Raw genomic sequence first — 21,275 nt, 5'->3', positions numbered from 1 at the left:
CCCAGCACACGACAGCAAACATGATTGCACTGGCCACCACAGACTCGTAGAACATCCTCAGCATCGTCCGGCAGATGTTAAAGGACATCAGTCTCCTCAGGAAATAGAGACGGCTCTGACCCTTCTTGTAGACAGCCTCAGTGTTCTTTGACCAGTCCAGTTTATTGTCAATTCGTATCCCCAGGTATTTGTAATCCTCCACCATGTCCACACTGACCCCCTGGATGGAAACAGGAGTCACCGGTACCTTAGCTCTCCTCAGGTCTACCACCAGCTCCTTAGTCTTTTTCACATTAAGCTGCAGATAATTCTGCTCACACCATGTGACAAAGTTTCCTACCGTAGCCCTGTACTCAGCCTCATCTCCCTTGCTGATGCATCCAACTATGGCAGAGTCATCCGAAAACTTCTGAAGATGACAAGACTCTGTGCAGTAGTTGAAGTCCGAGGTGTAAATGGTGAAGAGAAAGGGAGACAAGGCAGTCCCCTGTGGAGCCCCAGTGCTGCTGGTCACTCTGTCGGACACACAGTGTTGCAAGCACACATACTGTGGTCTGCCAGTCAGGTAATCAAGAATCCATGATACCAGGGAAGCATCCACCTGCATCGCTGTCAGCTTCTCCTCCAGCAGAGCAGGGCGGATGGTGTTGAACGCACTGGAGAAGTCAAAAAACATGTTGGAAACACTTACGCAGGCCAGGCAGCATCTGTGGAGAGTGGTTAATTAGTCATTGTAAATTTCCTGTGATTAGGCTATAATTAAATAGGTGGGTTGCTGGGCGGTGTGGCTCCTTCCACGCTGTATCTCTAAATAAAGTTAAATAATCCCTAGGCCTGCTCATTTGGATAACTATTAGGTGGTGCGGGCAAATACTGGAGTATGTGAAAGAGGATCTGCTTGTAGGATCGTACCAAGGACAAGCTGGAAGGTTCAACCATTCTCTGATAATGCAACCTTCAAAAAAAGTTTATTGACTTGTTGGTGAAACTGAGCATCACCTAGTGTTGGAGCCAAAATATTAATTAGAATCAAGTAGCAACTCATGATAAGTCAGACATACAAAATGCTGGAGGAACTCAGCAGGTCAGGCAGCATCCATTGAAATGAACAAATGGTCGAGCTTTCAGGTCGAGACTCTTCTTCACGACTGGAAAGGAAGGGTGAAGACGCCAGAATAAAATGGTGGGGGGCAGGGAAGAGGGGAAGAAGGATGGCTGGAAGGTGATGGTGAAGCCAGCTGGGTAGGAGAGGTAAAGGGCTGGAGATGAAGGAATCTGATCAGAGAGGAGAAAGGGAAGGGGGAGGTGATAGGTAGGTGAGAAAGGGGTAAGGAGCCAGAGTGGGGAAATAGAGGGAGGGGGTATGGAATTTTCTTTTACCGGAAGGGGAAATCGACATTCATGTCATCAGATCTGAGGCTATTTTATGATGTTATTTATTTTCTCTACCTATTCCTTGAAAGCTTAATTCTCTCAGTTCAGTTGGTCCTTTACGACTTCTACTGGCGTGGTAGTTTTTAAAGACTTTGGCAGGTACCTGTGAGCAATTAATTTTGCTTGTAAGAGGTAAAAAGTTCTTTTTTTAAAAAAATTCCTTTCGCCTAAGCAACCCTTCTAAATCATCCTCGGGTTTTTGTTAGCTCATGGGTAAGCTTTGCAATTCTGAGTCGAACTGTCTTAAGATGGTGCATTTCATGATGTGCGTGGAAGCTCGTTGATGAGAGCTTAGTTCTGGAGTAAGGCCCTGGAAGCACGCGGTTTGTGTTCTACATCTACCTTTGGCTTGAAAGTTAAATTGCAGTTCCACTTGCTGTCTAAGATTAAAAAAAAAAATCAAATTCTATCCAAAAAAAGACCAGGGGAATTCTCTTTGGTGTTCAAGACACTAGAGTCATTGTGAACTGTAGCACAGAAACAGACCCTTTGGTGCACCCAGTCTGTGTTAAACCATTATTCTGCTTAGTCGTGTAGCCCTCCACATCTCTCCCATCCATGTGCTTATCCAAATTCGGCTTAAATGTTGAAATCGAACCTGCATCCACCAATTCCACCGGCAGCTCGTTCCACACTCTCATCATCCTGTGAAAAAGTTCCCTCTCATGTTCTCCCTAAGTGTTTTACCTTTTACCCTTAACCCATGACCTCTAGTTCTAGTCTCACCCAACCTCAGTGGAAAAAGCCTGCTTGCGTTTACTCTATCTACACCCATCATCATTTTGTATACCTCTATCAAATCTCTCGTCATTTTCCTACCCTCCAAGGAATAAAGTCCAAACCTGTTCAACCTTTTCCTGTAACTCAGGTCCTTGAGTCCCAGCAACATCCTTGTCAATTTTCTATGTACTCTCTCAAGCTTATTGATATATTCCCTGTAGGTGTCCTGAACTGCACACAATACACATAGAACTTCAATATAACATCCCAACCTCCTGTACGCAGTACTTTGATTTAGGAAGGTCAGTTCCCCAACCCGTGGAGAATTTCTTCAAATGTTTCCTATCTCTCTTCACAAATAATGAAAACAACAGGAATTCTGCAGATGCTGGAAATTCAAGCAACACACATCAAAGTTGCTGGTGAACGCAGCAGGCCAGGCAGCATCTCTAGGAAGAGGTACAGTTGACGTTTCAGGCCGAGACCCTTCGTCAGGACTAACTGAAAGAAGAGCTAGTGAGCTAGTAAGAGTTTTGAGAGGGGGAGGGGGAGATCCAAAATGATAGGAGAAGACAGGAGGGGGAGGGATGGAGCCAGGAGCTGGACAGGTGATATGAGAGGATCATGAGACAGGAGGTCCGGGGAGAAAGACAAGGGGGAGGGGGGGAAAACCAGAGTGCAGAAACGAGTTCGGTGGGGCAGGAGCAAGCTGAGACAATAGGTCTGCCAGGACAGGCAGGTTTGTGGATCTTGGGTAGGTTCCCCCCCCCCCCACCTTGTCTTTCTCCACGGACCTCCTGTCCCATGATCCTCTCATATCCCTTTTGCCAATCACCTGTCCAGCTCTTGGCTCCATCCCTCCCCCTCCTGTCTTCTCCTATCATTTTGGATCTCCCCCTCCCCCTCCCACTTTCAAATCTCTTACTCACTCTTCCTTCAGTTAGTCCTGACGAAGGGTCTCGGCCTGAAACGTCGACTGTACCTCTTCCTAGAGATGCCTGCCTGGCCTGCTGCGTTCACCAGCAACTTTGATGTGTGTCACAAATAAAGAATGTGGCTTTAAGCTCCCTTGTCTGCACTTGTTTCTTTTCAGATATGTCACTGCAAATTGCAAGAACCAAATTTTCAAAGGAGACATCATAATTACCAAGCTATGACTATGGAGGTTGGAGGCATCTGCTGGAGGAGATGAGCAGCAATACAAGGGGCTTCCAGCTGGACTTTATGAAGTAAAGGAGGTGAGAATGGGAACTACTGGGGGTAAGGTGAAAGGCAAATGGAATCAGAGCCAGAACCCAAAGAGTAGTCACATTCGGTAGTACCTTCCCTTGGGAGCAGCTGTATTAAAGTGCTGCACTTTACGTGGCCTGCTTCAGTTCAACTGTTTCAACCAGCTGTTGTTTTTTCAAAAAAAAAGCTACATGCATTTGTGTAGAGCGCAATACCAATTCTAGACACCCTCCAGGGATGCCCAAAAATAGCACAAAGCAGTGTCAGGTCAGAAGCCTTTCTTGTTTACCCTTGGTGCTTCCTGCACCAGCCGAGGCCCGTAAACTACCACAAGAACCACTACAAAAATCTTAACTTATGGTTCTGGTTCCATTTGCCTTTCACCTAACCTCCAGTAGTTCCTGTTCTCACCTCCTTTACTTCATAAAGTTGAGCTGGAAGCCCTTTGTATTGCTGCTCATCTCCTCCAGCAGATGTCTCCAGCCTTCATAGTCATCTTCCTCTAGCTCATTTCATCTACATCTTAATTATTTCAACCCCTGCTTTAAATATACCTATTGACTTGGCCTCCAAAGCCATCCGTGGCAATGAATTCAGCAAATACACTGGCGTCAGGCTAAAGAAATTCCTTTTCACCTCAGTTCTAGAGAGCCATCCTTCTATTCTGAGTCTGTGCCCTCTAGTCCTGAACACTCCCACTATTGGAACATCCTCTCAATATCTGTTCTATCTCGGCCTTTCAATACTTGGTAGGTTTTAATAAGATTTTCTCCAGTGAGTACAGGCCCAATACAGCTCCTTGTACATTAACTCTTTCGTTCCCAGGATTATTCTTGTGACCCTCTCCAATGCTAACATATTCTTTCTTAGATATTGCTCACAATACACCAATTTTGTTCTGACCAATGCCTTATAGAGCCTCAGCATTACATCTTTACTGTCGTACTCTTGCCCTCTGGAAATGGATGCTGACGCTGCATTTGCCTTCCTTACTCAACCTCCAGTGTCTGCCGTCTCTTGTGTGTATGTTTTAATTTTAACTTCTTTTTGTAAAAGTTTGTGTGTATGATGAAGTCTATTCAATGCTTGTCATTCACAGGGCTTTGTATTTACATCAGCATGTTGACACAAATGGCCCCTCAAGCATATGCCACCACTCAATAAGTTAAACACAAGGTTAGCTCCATGAATTCAATCCCATTCAACAAGCTGAATTTGAGCTGGAGCCCCAGGGCAGCAGTGAGGGAGAGCCCAAACAGGACAGTTTGCGAAAGGCACAGTATCCCGTCACCTTAGTTAAACCTGTTACCTTGCCCCAGACCCAACCTGCTGTGCATGCCACACAATCACCCATTGCTTCTAGCAGGTACAGGACATACTATTCATCATCTTGAAGCCAGGTGAACCTCCTGTGGAGTCGTTGCAGGACCTGCCAGCTCTCTAGAATCTTTTAATGTGGCCCTAGGCCCAGCTTTGGATAAGCAGCACATCTCTTGACTCGAGGCGACCTATTGTATACTGAACGTAGACTCAATGAAATTCTTCCTCCTGGATTCATTTAGTCCCCCAGCTTACACTCCAGACATTGACACATTGACCCCTTCGGTGACATTTAATTTCACAGACACAAGAGATTCAGCACATGCTGGAAATCCAGTGCAACAAACACCGAATGTTGGAGGAACTCAGCAGGTCAGGCTGCATCTATGGAGAGGTATAAACGGATGACGTATATGGACGTGACTGATCTTAGCTCGAAACGTTGATTGTTTAATCCTCTCCATCGATGATGCTACTTGACTTGAGTTCTTCCTGCATTTTGTATGTGTTGCATTTAATTGTATAGTGTGAAGCCACAGTTCTGATCTAAGGCCCTGAAATATTTTAGACAGATTGCACTGAAGATAGAATAATAGTTTTTGAAGCCCATGCATCAATCAGATCTCTGCTAGGCATTTTGAATTACTCTAAGTAATGCATCTTCCATTTGGCTTGTCTAACTTTCCACTGATTATGGACTACTGTGCAAATGGTAAGCTATCAAGCGTGGGACTAAATCACAGGGACTTTCAGATTCAGGTTCATTTATTACATGTACATCAAAACATACAGTGAAGTGTGTCATTTGCATTAATAATCAACACAACCTAGGGACGTACCGGGCAGCCCGCAAATGTCGCCACACATTTCAGTGCCAACATAGCCTGCCCACAGTGCTCAGCAGGACAACACAGAACGTAACAAAGAACAAAACAAGCCCCATTCCTCCCCACCCAACCTCCCCCTGATTCACCCAGCCACACCTCCCTTCAGTAACAAGCTCTGCATCGAGTGACAACTGGCCTTTTGGAGATTACAGTGGTCTTCCCCTGAAGTCAGAGCGGGAGTGTCCGGCTGACTGCGATAGGAAGAGGAATGAGTTCCATCTGTGATGACCGCTTGGACAGGTCACACCTCCCTCACTTCAGAATCCTTGAGAGCTGAGATCTTTGGAACTGTGTCATCAAAGAAACTTGTCTAGAGTTAGAGATCCGAACTGGAAGTGTGAGTAGACGTAAGCAAAAGCTGCAATAACTGTAAACCGGTGCGCTTTTTATTAAGCCTAGTGTAAATATCTGCAGTGCAATAGCTAAGCATTAGAGGACTAATGTCTAGAGAATGTAGTGGTTGGTCTGAGGATGGAAACACTGGCAATCCCTCTGCATATGCTTTGTTTTAAATGGGTTGATGCAATGTTTGTTGGCTCTCTTTGTTGCTTTCAAGGAGTGGTTGCTATGGATGACCTCCAACTTGGTATACAGCATGTATTGAACAGAGCTGTGTCTTTTTTGTACAGGCCGAAGAACTAGGTACATAGATGGGAAATGTAACAACATTTTATCAATGAGTCTGCATGAGAGAAAGTGTGTTCATATGTGGCCTGGCTTGGTCGTGGACCTGGAATTCTGGTTAAGGACCTTCCGTGCTGAGGAACACAGATTCTTTGGGTATTTAAAGAAACATTTTAAGAGAAAATCATCTGGTTGCAGGTCAATGCTGCCAGGATTAAGCATTTTTTTTTTTTTTTTTTAGTTTGATATTTTAACCTTGTAACAAGCTGTAGGGTAAGCCAACCCTTATGTTCAGGGCAAAAGCAAAATACTGCAGATGGAGGAAATCTAAACAGGAGAATCCTGGAATTAGTTGTCGGATCAGGCAGCCCCTATGGAGTGAAGAATATACTCAGCATTTTCTCTTGATGAATTCCAATTATTAACAGGGAAAAAAAAAGTGTGTGACACTTGTGGGCTGCCCACAGCACATCCTAGGCTGTGTCGGTTGTTAATGCATTTCTCTGTACAGTCACTGGAAAATCGGACTGATGATCTCCGGGCAAAGCTGCTGTATTAGAGGCAGATGAGGCATGGCTCCATTGTGTGTTGCATTGGGACTTGATTAACAGTGAACACACAGCTATCCGACGAGCAGGTTTTACGATCTTCAGAATGGATCGAATCTCGAATTCTGCTAAGAAAAGAGGTGGTGGTGCATGCTTTTTAGTCAATTCTTATTGGTGCACGGACGTTGGGGTTACATTGATTTCTTGTTGCCCTGACTTAGAACAACTAACAACTAAATGCAGTCCATTCTATTGCTTCAGCAGTTCTCGTCTGTGATCCTGACCACTGTTTATACACCACCAGTGGTGGATTATAAGCAAGCACTCACAAAACTGCACAGAAACAGCTCATCCAGATGCATTTCAAATTATAGTCGGCAACTTCAACTAGGCCTGTTTGAGGAAAACCCTGCCCAGTTATCACCAGCACATCACCTGTTGCACCAGAGGGCTCGACACACTACACCACTGCTACACTACGATAAGGAATGCCCTATCATTCCTTCCCGAGACGCATTTTGGCCAGTCGGATCATTTGGCTGTACTCCTACTGCCTGCATTCAGACAGAACCTGAAGAGCACGGCCCCAGCGGTCACAACTAAGTGTTGGTCAGGAGAGGCTGAGGAATGGTTACAGGATTGTTTTGAGTCAGTGGGCTGGGCTATGTCAAAAACTCATCTGAGGATCTGAATGACTACATCAGGGTTGTTACAGACTTTATTAAAACAGCTGTGGATGAAAGTGTCCCCAAAAAATCATTCAGGGTTTTTCCCAATCAGAAGCCCCGGATGAACAATGAAATCTGGAACTTGCTGAGAGCCAGAGCAGAGGCATTCAAATCTGGAGATCAAGAATGCTATGAGGTGTAGGAATGATCTCTGGAAAGCCATCTCTCGGGCGAAGTGGAGATTCTGGACTAGACTGGAATCAACAAGGGATGCTCGACAGCCGTGGCAGGGTTTGAATGCCATAACCTCCTACAAAGTTAAATCCAGCAACACTGGGGACAGCAAAGCTTTGCTTCCAGATGAGCTTAATGCCTACTGTACTCGCTTTGACCACCAGGACAGGGAGGAACGATCGCACAACCCCATGTCTCCCGATGATCCTTTCGTCTCGGTATCTGAAGATGACTTCTGGGCTGCCTTCGAGAGAGTGAATCCAAGGAAAGCATCCGGTCTGGACAGAGTACCTGGCCGAGTACTGAAGACCTGTGCTGACCAACTGGTTAGTGTATTCACGGATATCTTCAACCTCACACTCCAGCAGTGTGTAGTACCCACCTGCTTCAAGCAGGCTTCAATTGTACTGGTGCCCAAGAAGAGCATGGTAACCTGTCTCAGTGACTATCACCCAGTGGCACTCACATCCACAGTGATGAAGTGTTTTGAGAGTCTGGTGTTGAAGCACATTAGCTCCTGTCTGAGTGGTGACTCAGATCTGCTCCAATTTGCCTACCAAAGCAACAGGTCTACAAGCAGCTGCTATCTCATTGGCTCTTCACACAACTCAGGAACATCTGGACAGCAAAGATGCACACATCAGGATGCTCTTTATCGATTACAGCTCAGTATTTAATACCATCATCCCCTCAACACTAATCAGTAAACTCCAAGACTTGGTCCTCAGTACCCCCTTGTGTAGTTGCATCCTGGATTTCCTCACTTGTAGACCCCAGTCAGTTCAGATTGGAAAAAAACATCTCCTCCACAATCTCCATCAGCACAGGAGCACCACGGGGATGAGTACTTAGCCCCCTGCTCTACTCACTTTACACCTACGACTGTGTGACTAAATACAGCTCCAACACCATATATGTTTGCAGAGGACCCCACTGTTGTGGACTGTATCAGAGGGGTGGTGAATCAGCACACAGGAGGGAGATTGAAAACTTGTCTGATTGGTGTCATAACAACAACCTCTCACTCAATGTCAGTACGACCAGGGAACTGATTGTAGACTTTAGGAGAGGGAAACCAGAGGTCCATGAGCCAATAATCATCGGAGGATCAGAGGTGGGGAGGGTCAGTAACTTTAAATTCCTGGGTGTCACTATCTCCGAGGACCTGTCCTGGACCCATCATATAAATATTATTGTGAGGAAAACATAACAGTTCCTCTGCTTCCTCAGGAGTCTGCAGAGATTCAGCATGTCATCGAAAACCTTGACAAACTTCTATAAATGTGTGGTGGAAAGTGTACTGGCTGGCTGCATTGGGAACGCCAATGCCTTTGAGTGGAAAATCCTGCAAAAAGTAGTGGATATGACCCAGTACGTCACATGTAAAACCCTCCCGATCATTCAGCACATCTACATGAAACATCTCCGGGTTGAATGTGGTGAAATGTACTGTATATACTCTGATAATAACTTTTACTTTGAACTTTGTACATTTCAATGTACGTCTGAAAATTAAATGTGAATCTGAACATGAAGAAAATGAGGGAATTCATGGGGTGCGCAGCAGTGTAGCGGTCAGTGTAATGCTATTACAGCATCAATAAGCCGGGTTCAATTCCCACCACTGTCTGTAAGGAGTTTGTACATTCTCCCTGTGTCTGTATGGGTTTCCACTGGGTGCTCCAGTTTCATTCCACATGAGAAAAATGTACAGGTTAGGTCAATTGGTCACATGGGTGTAATTGGAGATCGTGGACTCAATGGGCCGGAAGAATCTGTTTCCACACTATGTTTATTTTATTTAGAGACAAGCTTTAAGGTACAGTTTTTCTGCCGTATCCTTTAAGCCTGCTTTAGTGTAACTTTCCCCAGTACTTTAATAAAGGTCAGTGACCTGATATGTTACCTCCATTTTCTTTTTCACCACATCCACCCTGTTATCTCCTTTATCTTTTTCACCACATGAAACTCTCCTAGATAATTTATTTCTTGTACGGTTTGTGACCCACAACTTGTCACTCAAAGTAAACCATAATGCAGTTCTTTCTTTAGGTATCTTAATTTATTAAAGCTTACTGTTAGTACCACTGGGTATAAAATGATCTTAACATTTTGTCAATTCTTAAATAACCTGAACATGAGATTGTTCAAAGCCAGTGTCATCAGTTATACTTTGAAGTAGAACAGTGGACCCATGCTAATGGAGACAGACTTAATTGTTTTTTAGCTTTTTTTAGGTTCATAATGATGGTTTGAGGGACAGAGAGGGGAGTTAGGGATCGGGTTAGGGTTTAAGGACAGGGATTTGGGAGAATTAGTGTCTAAGGCTCTGAAGACCAGTGACAGACGTGGTTGGATGTCAGGCTGACAAAGTAGCATGGACAAGGGCTGGTAGCAAGTCTGGAGCTTGGGTCTTCATTCATTGTTATTGGTGAGTCCTGGAAGATCAAAGCTTGAAGATCGATTGGAAGTCCAGGTCAAACCTGAGGGTCGACAGATTGGAAGTCCGGGTCAAACCTGAGGGTCGACAGATTGGAAGTCCGGGTCAAACCTGAGGGTCGACAGATTGGAAGTCCGGGTCAAACCTGAGGGTCGACAGATTGGAAGTCCAGATCAAACCTGAAGCTTGAAGATCGATTGGGAGTTCAGAAGTCGAGGCCCGATGGCCAAAGCCCTGAGTCTGTGAATCTGTACAAGTCTACAGTCCATTGAGGATCTAAAGAATTTAAAGTCTGGAGGCTGAAGACCGACTGCACCAGGGTTAGAGGGCTGGATGTGCGTGGGAGGGAGGAACAGGGCTTGCTTTGCTGCTGGGTATGTTCTGATTTATTTTGCTGAGTATGGTGGGCTTGTTATATTGGTGCCAAAATGTGTGGCAACACTTGCGAGTTGTCCCCTGCACATCTTTCTATGTGTTGGTTATTAACATAAATGATACATTTCGCTGTTTTGATGTACTAGTTATAAATAAATCTGAATCTGAAGACGGCTCTAGCAGGGCCTGATCACCCGTCACCTTGCATCCTCTTACTTTGGACCAAGGCCTTGCCCTTTTGAATCCGTGAGGTGCTGGTGTACACTGCCATTCCCGTTTTGAAGAATTCATGCACGTGCAATTTCCACTCTTCAATGCGAGGTTAAGGATTTGGAGTATTAAGAACCTCACAGACAGTCTCATCATTGACAAGTGGAACTGTATGGTCTGGGAATTCACTGACATCATGTGAGAGGCCACAAGGATATTCACCTCACCTGCACTATGAGTGGTACCAATGACCACCATTGAATCCATTCTGTTATCAATGATAACTTGTCCCCAGAACAACAGCAGCAGCAACAGAAAAGCTACCGGAACAAAGGTGTTGTCAATGATCTTAGAGGCCAGACTTGGTCAGCACTTCACAGGCAATTTGGAAATCACAGCCAATAATCCCCATAGTGGGCTGGCCTCAGGTCCAAAGCAGCCACAAAAAGACCTTCTGCCCTCTCAACTAGAAAACACCAGACAGCTTTGATAAGGATGATAAGCAAATCTAGGATCTAACTAGATTGGTAGGAGAAAAGAAATGGTCCTATAGATATCTGAATGCCAGCAGAAAACTCACTGAACTCAAGTACAGATGGGGAATGGAAAAAGTGCAGAAGATCTGGCTGCTGGTTGATAACCAGAATCTCAAGGTAGTATGTGGTGACTTACATATTCTTTGATAATAAATTTACTTTGACTTTGACTTGATTGCAGCTGAACCCATGTAAGTAAGTGGATATTATTCCATTACATTTCCGATGTGTTCATTACGCATAGAGGAAAGTGAGTCACTTGCCGCAGGATTCCCAGTTACTGATCTACTCTGCTCTTGGAGTCTCCTGATGTTGCTGTCACAGTTCGATTTCTGGTCAAAGTCTCCAAGGATGTCTGTCAAAATAATGGAATTGAGTGCCGTGGATCAGTGATTGAATTTTTTTTTGTTGGAGATGGCTGTTGCTTGGTATTTTTGTATCATGAATGTTACATGCCACTTACCAGCTCATGCCTGACTGTTGTGTAGGACTTGTTGGATGTAGTTATAAACTCCTGCATTTGTTCAGAAGTTGTGAATGGATTTGAATATTGTTGATTTGGTAGTGGACATCCCTTCTTCAGACCTTTCTTTGGAAAGACGATGGTTGACTGAGGACCCTACTCTGAGGAAGTCCTCGCCTTGGGTGGGTGATTGATCTTCAATAGCTATGACTGCCTTCATTTTGATGTCTTTTCAGCATTTTCCCCTTGAGGTTCATTGACTTCAATTTTACCAGTGTTCCTTGATGCCATGTTCTTGTTGCCCTGATGTTAAAAGCAGACTTTCACACCTCACCTCTAGACTTCATCTCTTTGGTCCATGTTAGTGCCAAGGCTATGATTGGGCATGGGGCTGATTGGCTTTGGCAAAAGCAAAGTGAATTACTGTTCACTAGTACTGCCAATGATGCATCTTTCTTCACTTTGCTGATGACTGTAAGTATATTCTTTGGGCAGTTATTAGCTGGATTGGATTTGTTGTGTTTTATGTGAACAGGCCATAGCAGGGCAGTTTTGCACATTCTTGGGTAGATGCTGTTGTTATAATTATATGGGACGGATTTGGACAGAGGCATAACTAAATCTGGGGTTCAGGCCTTCAACACTATATAACCATATTACCATATAACAATTACAGCACGGAAACAGGCCATCTTGGCCCTTCTAGTCCATGCCGAACTCTTACCCTATCCTAGTCCTACCGACCTGCACTCAGCCCATAACCTTCCATTCCTTTCCTGTCCATATATCTATCCAATTTAACTTTAAATGACAACATAGAACCTGCCTCAGCCACTTCTGCTGGGAGCTCGTTCCACACAGCTACCACTCTCTGAGTAAAGAAGTTCCCCCTCATGTTACCCCTAAACTTTTGTCCTCTAACTCTCAACCCATGTCCTCTTGTTTGAATCTTCCCCACTCTCAATGGAAAAAGTCTAACCACGTCAACTCTTATCAATCCCCCTCATAATTTTAAACAGCGCTATCAAGTCCCCCCGCAACCTTCTACGCTCCAAAGAATAAAGATCTAACTTGTTCAACCTTTCTCTGTAACTTAGGAAATGAAACCCAGGCAACATTTTAGTAAACCTCCTCTGTACTCTCTCAATTTTATTTACATCTTTCCTATAATTCGTTGACCAGAACTGTACATAATACTCCAGATTTGGCCTTATACAAATTCAACATTACATCCCAACTCCTATACTCAATGCTCTGATTAATAAAGGCCAACAAACCAAAAGCTTTCTTCACCACCCTATCCACATGAGATTCCATCTTCAGAGAACTATGCAGCATTATTCCTGGATCCCTCTGTTCTAAAGCATTCTTTAATGCCCTACCATTTACCATGTATGTCCAATTTTGATAAGTTCTACCAAAATGTAGCACCTCACATTTTTCAGCATTAAACTCCATCTGCCATCTTTCAGCCCACTCTTCTAACTGGCCTAAATCTCTCTGCAAGTTTTGAAAACCTACCTCATCATCCACAACACCACCTATCTTAGTATCATCTGCGTACTTACTAATGCAATTTACCACCCCATCATCCAGATCATTAATGTATATGACAAACAACACTGGATCCAGTACAGATCCCTGAGGCACACCACTAGTCACCAGCCTCCAATCTGACACACAGTTATCCACCACTGCTCTCTGTCATCTCCCATCCAGCCACTGCTGAATCCATTTTACTACTTCAATATTAATGCCTAACGATTGAACCTTCCTAACTAACCTTCCGTGTGGAACCTTGTCAAAGGCCTTACTGAAGTCCATATAGACAACATCCACCGTTTTACCCTCGTCAACTTTCTTAGTAACCTCATCAAAAAATTCAATAAGATTTGTCAAACATGACCTTCCACGCACAAATCCATGTTGACTGTTCCTAATCAGACCCTGTCTATCCAGAAAATTATATATACCATCTCCAAGAATACTTTCCATCAATTTACCCACCACTGACGTCAAACTCACAGGTCGATAATTGCCAGTTTTACCCTTAGAACCCTTTTTAAACAATGGAATCACATGAGCAATACGCCAATCCTCCGGCACCTTTCCTGTTTCTAATGACATTTGAAATACTTCTTTCAGAGCCCCCGCTATTTCCACACTAACTTCCCTCAAGGTTCTAGGGAATATCTTGTCCGGACCCGGAGACTTATCCACTTTTATAATCCTTAAAAGTGCCAGTACTTCCTCTTCTTTAATTGTCATACTTTCTATAACTACCCTACTTGTTTCCTTTATCTTACACAATTCAATATCCTTCTCCTTAGTGAATACCGAAGAAAAGGAATTGTTCGAAATCTCCCCCATCTCTTTTGGCTCCGCACATAGCCGTCCACTCTGATTCTCCAAGGGACCAATTTTATCCCTCACTATCCTTTTGCTATTAAATAACTGCAGAAACCCTTTGGATTTATTTTCACCTTACTTGCTAAAAGCAGCCTCATTTCTTCTTTTAGCTTTTCTAATTTCTTTCTTAAGATTCTTTTTACATTCTTTATATTCCTCGAGTACCTCATTAACTCCAAGCTGCCTATATTTATTGAAGATCCCTCTCTTTTTCTGAGCCAAGTTTCTACTATCTCTTGAAAACCATGGCTCTCTCAAACTTTTAACCTTTTCTTTCAACCTAACAGGAACATAAAGATTCTGAACCCTCAAAATTTCACCTTTAAATGACCTCCATTTCTCTGTTACATCCTTCCCATAAAACAAATTTTCCCAATCCACTCCTTCTAAATCCTTTAGCATCTCCTCAAAGTTGGCCTTTCTCCAATCAAAAATCTCAATCCTAAATCCAATCCTATCCTTCTCCATAATTACTCTGAAACTAATTGTATTGTGATCACTGGACCTGAAGTGCTCCCCAACAAATACCTCCGTCACCTGCCCTGTCTCATTCCCTAACAGGAGATCCAACACTGCCCCTTCTCTAGTTGGTACCTCTTTGTATTAGTTCAAAAAACTGTCCTGCACACATTTTACAAACTCCAAACCATCCAGCCCTTTTACAAAATGGGCTTCCCAGTCGATGTGTGGAAAATTAAAATCTCCCACAACCACAACCTTGTGCTTACTACACTAGAGTGGGGGTGTTGTTTAGTGTCATAGCCATTGATGTATCCGATGCACTCAGCTCTTTCTTCAGATTGCCTGGAGTGAACAGAATTGGCTGGGGACTAGTGTTTGTGATGCTGATGATGAATGTTGCTGCAAATGCTGCAGTGTTTAGAACCCAGTGCTGAGCCCCATCATTACGGAGGGTGGGAGGTGCGTACAGATTCCTCCTATTAACACTTCAGTTGGCCACTGCCATGCTCAAGTGGATAGATTGGGACTGCAAAGCTTTGATCTGTTAGTTGTGAGATTGTCTACCTCTATTAGTGACATGAGATGGGCAATGCTCATGTTCATCCAGCCACACAATGTGGGGTATAGAGAGGGTGAACACTTGCAGGCCATTTCTCACCTGGTTTGGTGAGAGTGAGTGAGTGAGGCCTCCGTCAGTCAGGGTCTACCATGGATGTTGTGCCCCAGCTGTTTAGAAACGTAGCCTGGGCAGTACGGCATGGAGAGCAAGCTGTTGCCCATGTAGCAAGCTCCCTCTCTCCATGCATCAGATGAATGTAAAGGACCAGCAGAGAGCCATACATTTTGGTACCAGCAGCAAGACTGCCTTAGGGACTCCAGTTCCGGATTTTTTCCTCAGGGATTACTCCCGAAGCCTTTCCCATGAGTGGGTATAGCCTCAAGGCAGTGGAGGTTTGAGATCAGAGTTTTCCTTCTCCCAGGTGAGCTGCCAACCATGGCTGACGAGCCTCATCTACCTGAAGCGACTGGTTTTAAGCTGCCAGTAACCTGTCTTTGCCCCTTCTCCTGTCAGTAGAAACGGTTCTGGCAGGCTTAGTAGCTAAGCCACACTTGAAGACCAGGACTTGGACTTGGTTGTCAGAGACAATTTGAGACGCATGCCATTGGGAGCATTTAATAGGCAGTAGCAGCTTGTCCCCATTACCACCCCCCCGTCTTTAACACCTTAAGGAACCATTGGGTGAGACTGACTGGAAGTAGAGGTAATAGGTTTAGGGTGAAAGGTGAAACATTTAATGGGAATTTGAGGAGGGACTTTGTTACTCAGAGGGTGATGCAAGTGTGGACGAGCTGTCGGTGGACGTGCTGCATACAAGTTCAGTTGTAACATTTAAGAGAGGTTGGAATAGGTAGGTGGAAGAGAGAGAAATGGAGGCCTGTGGTCCAGGTGCAGGAAGATGCGACTAGGCAGAAGACCAGGCTGGCACAGACTAGATGAGCTGAAGGGTCTGTTTCTGTGCTGTGGTGCCCTGACTCTGTAACTAAGGAAGGGCCAGTTTCCTCCATTCCACTATGGTGGTTGTTCTCAGCTTCTCCTCCAGGCTCTGAAGCTGAACTGTACCAATCTCACTTACACCACGCTTATGAAGTCAGGGCAGCAACTGGATGCCTCGTCGTGCCTTGCTCACTCCTGCCTTACAACATATCAATCACAAGCAAATGACTGAAGGCAGGGGCATGATGAAATATTTATCAGGAAGGGATTGCCTATGACAGAAGCTCAGTGCTGACCAGAAGGGAGCAACCTGCGTGATTTTAAACTTGAGAAATTCTGCAGATGTTGAAAATCCAAAGCACAAAATGCTGGAGGAGCTCTGTAGATTAGGCAGCAACATGGAAATTGAATAAACAGTCAATGTTTCGGGACTGGCAAGGAAGGGAGAAGATGCCAGAATAAAAAGGTGGGGGGAGGGAAAGGAGGGTAGCTAGAAGGTGATGGTGAAGCCAGCTGGTTAGGAAAGTTAAAGGGCTGGGGAAGAAGGAATCTGGTAGGAGAGGAGAGTGCACAATGGCAGAAAGGGAAAGAGGTAGGGCACCAGAAGGAGATGATATGCAGGTGAGAAGAGGTAAGAGAATAGAGTGGGGAATAGAAAAAGAGGGGAGGTGGAGGGAATTTTTTTTTATCAGCAGGAGAAATCGATATTTGTGCCATCAGGTTGGAGGCTACCCTAAGGGTGGCCTCATCATCTTGGCACAAGAGGAGGCCATGGATCAACATGTTGGAATGGGAATTAAGATGCTTGGCCACGGGGAAGTTCCAGTTATGGCGGATATAGTGGAGGTGCTTGATGAAGCATTCCCCCATTTTACGAAGGGTCCCACCAATGCAGAGGAGGCCATATCGGGAGCACCAGACACAATGGATGACCCCAACAGATTTGAGGGTGAAGTGTTGCCTCACCTGGAAGGACTGTGTGGGGCCCTGAATGGAGGTGAGGGAGGAGATGTTAGTCGGTGAAATCACTGATGTGATTTCCACCCTCGGCCCTTGCAGAGGTTGAGTAAGTGGCTTACCACCGCCACAGGAGCCACTCAAAATGGGAAATATATGCCCTCCTCTTAGCCATGCCCACTTCTAAAATAAGAGCAGCTGGGTTAACTTGTTCATCATTTATTCCTGTCGCATGACTTTTCTTGAAATGAGAAACAAAATGCTGAGACGCTGAGTCCACGTTCGGGTTTTGATTGGAGTAAACAAATTGCCTTTGATATCAGTAGCTACAGCTCTAGCACTCTAATGCAATTGGGTTCACATACTTGTGAAATATGTCAGAGTGTGGTTTCAAAGCAAGTACAAGATGCTTCTTGTATGAGCTAATTCTTGTGAGAATAATACAAGGACACGAAAGGAAGAGTAATCATGAGGGGTATGATCAGCATGGCACACAAAGATCTATTCTGTCTGGACTTGCAAATAAAAGCAGAACTGAAGTAACCTTGTAATTCTGCTTGAAGCCTAATCATCTCCTTTCAGTTAAAAAAAAGTACATATCCCTAACATCATAATGAAATTCATCTGGATGTCTTACTAACACTAGCCTCGATTCATCATTGTGCGGTTTGGAAAACTCACTCTGTCTTGACAAGTTGAACAGTAAAAATAAGGCACATTGTTAATTGTTCCTGCACATTCCTAGACATTTATGTGCACTGGGGAGTAGTAAGTGTTTCCAATCCACTAAGTAAATTTTGGGTTTATTTTCTCATTTTCCATACTGGCAGAGAATAAAGTGGTGCAGTGCAGAGAGGTACATAAAACTCTGCAACAGGTACATAAAACTCTGGTGGAACCATTTGGAATAGTTAGTTCAGATCTGTACTCCGAACCACTGGATGCATCTGTTGACATTTCAGGAATGCAGTAAAGTTTTACCTGAATTAAAATGTTCAGTAATGGGGACACTAGAATTCTTGGGCATGTTGGAGGTTGAACACAGTTAAAGTCAGGAAGCAATTCCTCACACACATTTACTGGAAGTCTACAACTCTCTCCGACAATCTGGTTGACAATATCAATATTGCAATTGAAAGGTATTAGAGTATTAAAGATTATGGAACCTAGGCAGGTGAAAGGAGGTTGGTCACAGTCTAATCAAACCATTGAGTTGCCTCAAGGCAGTAAAATGGCTTCCTTTGTTCCAGTGAGAGACAATGCTTTGGGTGTCTCCAGCAACTCTGTGTGGTCTTCCTTAGTTTGATCTGTAGGGTGTCACTAAGCAAATACTCCATGTAAAAATTAATGCAGGGCTGTATTTTTTTCCACTCTACTGAGAATCTCCTCTGCCAATGATGGTTTAGTTCTTAAGTTGCACTGTGAAACTAGGAATTCACTCAGTAGCCTTTTTTCCTCTCTTCCAGATGACGTACAATCAACCATTTCGGAAGACATCTTGAATAGTGTACCCACCGACAAGCAATTAAATCGGCTGTCCGGCCAGCTGGGGGCAGAATGGGAGAGAGCTGTGGTGGATCTTGGACTGAAGAGTTCAGACATTTATAGATGTAAAATGAACCACCAATACAATGTGCAGGCACAGATCTTGTCAGCATTTCTCCTGTGGAAACAGAGGTTAGGAAAACGTGCCACTGTGCGGAACCTGTGCAGCAGCCTTATTTCAGCAGAGGTTGATCAGATAGTGATAAACAATGCATTTCAGTGAAAAACAAAAGGGCTGGGTTTGACCTACTTCACAGGCTCACCATCTACCGAACATAAAATGCTGGAGGAACTCAGTGGGTCAGCCTGCATCTGTGGAGGGGAATAGACAATCGACATTTTGGGCTGAGAAGTGTCTTGCCTCAAAATATCGACTCTCCATTTCCTCTATGAGTCCCTACAGCAGCTCGTCCTTTGCTCAAGATTCCAGCTCTAGTGTCACCATCTACAGGACTCGCCCTCCTGCACTTACCTGGGCAAGAAGTGAAGAGTTAGTCAAGCTGACCACATAGATAACCAATAAGAAAATCCAATTTCCCCCGGGATCAATAAAGTATGACTATGACTATGACAAAGACTAAGATTATAGCCTTCTGCCAATTCAGTCCTTTGGCTCCATCTCTTGATATTCAGAAACATATAGAAATGTAAGATTATAATATAAAAATGTTTTTTAAAATATTAGAATAAGGAAGGTGGATTTCTCTGTGTAATGTTGGGCTTTGGACTCCCACTGAGTTTGCATGAGTCAATGAAGTATTTAACCAGAGGTGGCAAAATGCCATTGGTTTCATATGAAATCATTGGACATAGCCAGCCTCATCGGCCCATTGACCTTCAATATCATCTAATCCTGGTCACCTTTCACAACCTGTGAGCGTGTGAAATATTTAAACACCAAAAGGCAATGTCCTTTTTGTATTTGTTCAATACAGTGCAACTCTATGACTTGTCAAAAAAAACCCAGAAAGGGTGTTATTCTGAGAAAGAAATGTTGCAGGATATGGATGGAATCTCTATATGGTGTATTCAAGTGCTGTTCTAAGCATTTTTGTGATTTGCAACTGAAAGAACTGGTAATAAATAAAGATCTATTTTATTCCATTTTGGAAGTGTTGTTTAATTTCATGAAATACATTGAGTCAGAGCCTGAATAATCATTTAGCAAGCTGTGTACCAAAGCCTTTCTATATGATAGCTGGGTAGGTAAATCAGTACTTACTTCAACAGAGGAAGGACCGGGTGTTTAATGCAGCAGCATTTTATGAAATCCCATATCCTTCAAGGAGTAACTAGATAAGTGCGGGAGGCAGAAATGATTAGAAGGCTATATTAACCAGCTTAGATGATGAGGAATGGGAGCATGCTCATGTGGAGCTTAAACACTGCTCTGTAAAACCCCATATGGCCACAGCAGAAGTGGTAGAATCTCTTAAGTTATACATATTTCTGATAAGAGGTGTTGTCACAGTGGCCTCTCCAGGTCCAACAATTGGTACAAATACGTGCCTTAAATGTTTTTCTTCTGATTGTAAGACCCTGTCGGAGATTGGTAATGTAAAGTACTCCAGGTCTGGTTCACCGGCAAGACTGACGGTGGGGAGCTGCATGGTTTTGGTTGTTCCGTGGACCAGGTCCTCGTGCCTCTGTGTCACTCCTTGCAATCACCTAGGGGAGGAGGTGCTGGAGATGGGATGGGAGAGAACAGAGGTGTGGTGGGCACGCTGAAATCTGTACCGGGTTGGGGGCTGGCCCCTGCAATCTGGCCCTTCTGTTGGTGACCTCTCCAGTGTTCACTCCCTGGAAGATGAGCTTGATTTATATCATGCTTAGCTGACCCAGCACAAAATGAGCTGATTTGTCTTCATCTGTTGCTGGCCCAGTGTGAGTTGAGGTACTGCTGCATACTTGTTCTTAAAGAAATGTGGCTCCAGGATAATACCCCATGCACCATCAGTCTTCAGACCATGCCACTCAGGGACATATTAATATTATTTTGTGACTGTATGTGCTATCATTACTATGTGTGCTGTGTGTGACCATTTTTACTGTGTTTTGCGTCTTGACCCCAGGGGAGCACTGTATCATTTAGCTGTATGCATGTGTATGGTTGAACGACAATTAAATTGAACTTGATATTTTCCACATTTTTATGTTTTAAGATTACCAATCTGTGGTTTGGTTGATTCACACCTGGACCCAAGGATGAATTGAACTCATTCTGCCCTTGGTAAAGGAATTTCTACATGGAATTTCTATGAGCAGGATCTCCCAGTGGCCACACATTTTAATTCCACATCCCATTCCCATTCTGACATGTCTATCCACGGCCTCCTGTACTGTAAAGATGAAGCCACACTCAGGTTGGAGGAACAACACCTTATATTCCATCTGGGTAGCCTCCAACCTGATGGCATGAACATTGACTTCTCTAACTTCTGCTAATGCCCCACCTCCCCCTTGTACCCCATGCGTTATTTATTTTTATACACACTTTCTTTCTCTCACTCTCCTTTTTCTCCCTCTGTCCCTTTGACTATACCCCTTGCCCATCCTCTGGGTCCCCCCCCTTGTCTTTCTCCCCTGACCTCCTGTCCCATGATCCTCTCATATCCCCCTTGCCAATCACCTGTCCAGCTTTTGGCTCCATCCCTCCTGTCTTCTCCTATCATTTTGGATCTCCCCCTCCCCCTCCCACTTTCAAATCTCTTACTAGCT

General features: G+C 44.2%; 1 protein-coding gene across 1 annotated transcript in view; it reads left to right on the top strand.

The window, feature by feature from the left end:
- Positions 1-19,661, top strand: part of cradd (CASP2 and RIPK1 domain containing adaptor with death domain) — a 32,895-nt gene extending 13,234 nt beyond the window's left edge. The window contains exon 2 of the mRNA XM_063072291.1: positions 18,479-19,661. Within this exon, the coding sequence (XP_062928361.1) occupies positions 18,479-18,780 (302 nt within the window). The 3' untranslated portion in view covers positions 18,781-19,661. The remainder of the gene's footprint in view (positions 1-18,478) is intronic.
- Positions 19,662-21,275: the final 1,614 nt, after the last annotated feature.

This window comes from Mobula hypostoma, chromosome 20 (assembly GCF_963921235.1).
Source record: "Mobula hypostoma chromosome 20, sMobHyp1.1, whole genome shotgun sequence".
In the NCBI taxonomy this organism is placed as follows: domain Eukaryota; kingdom Metazoa; phylum Chordata; class Chondrichthyes; order Myliobatiformes; family Myliobatidae; genus Mobula; species Mobula hypostoma.
This window is presented reverse-complemented; position numbering and strand designations above follow the sequence as displayed.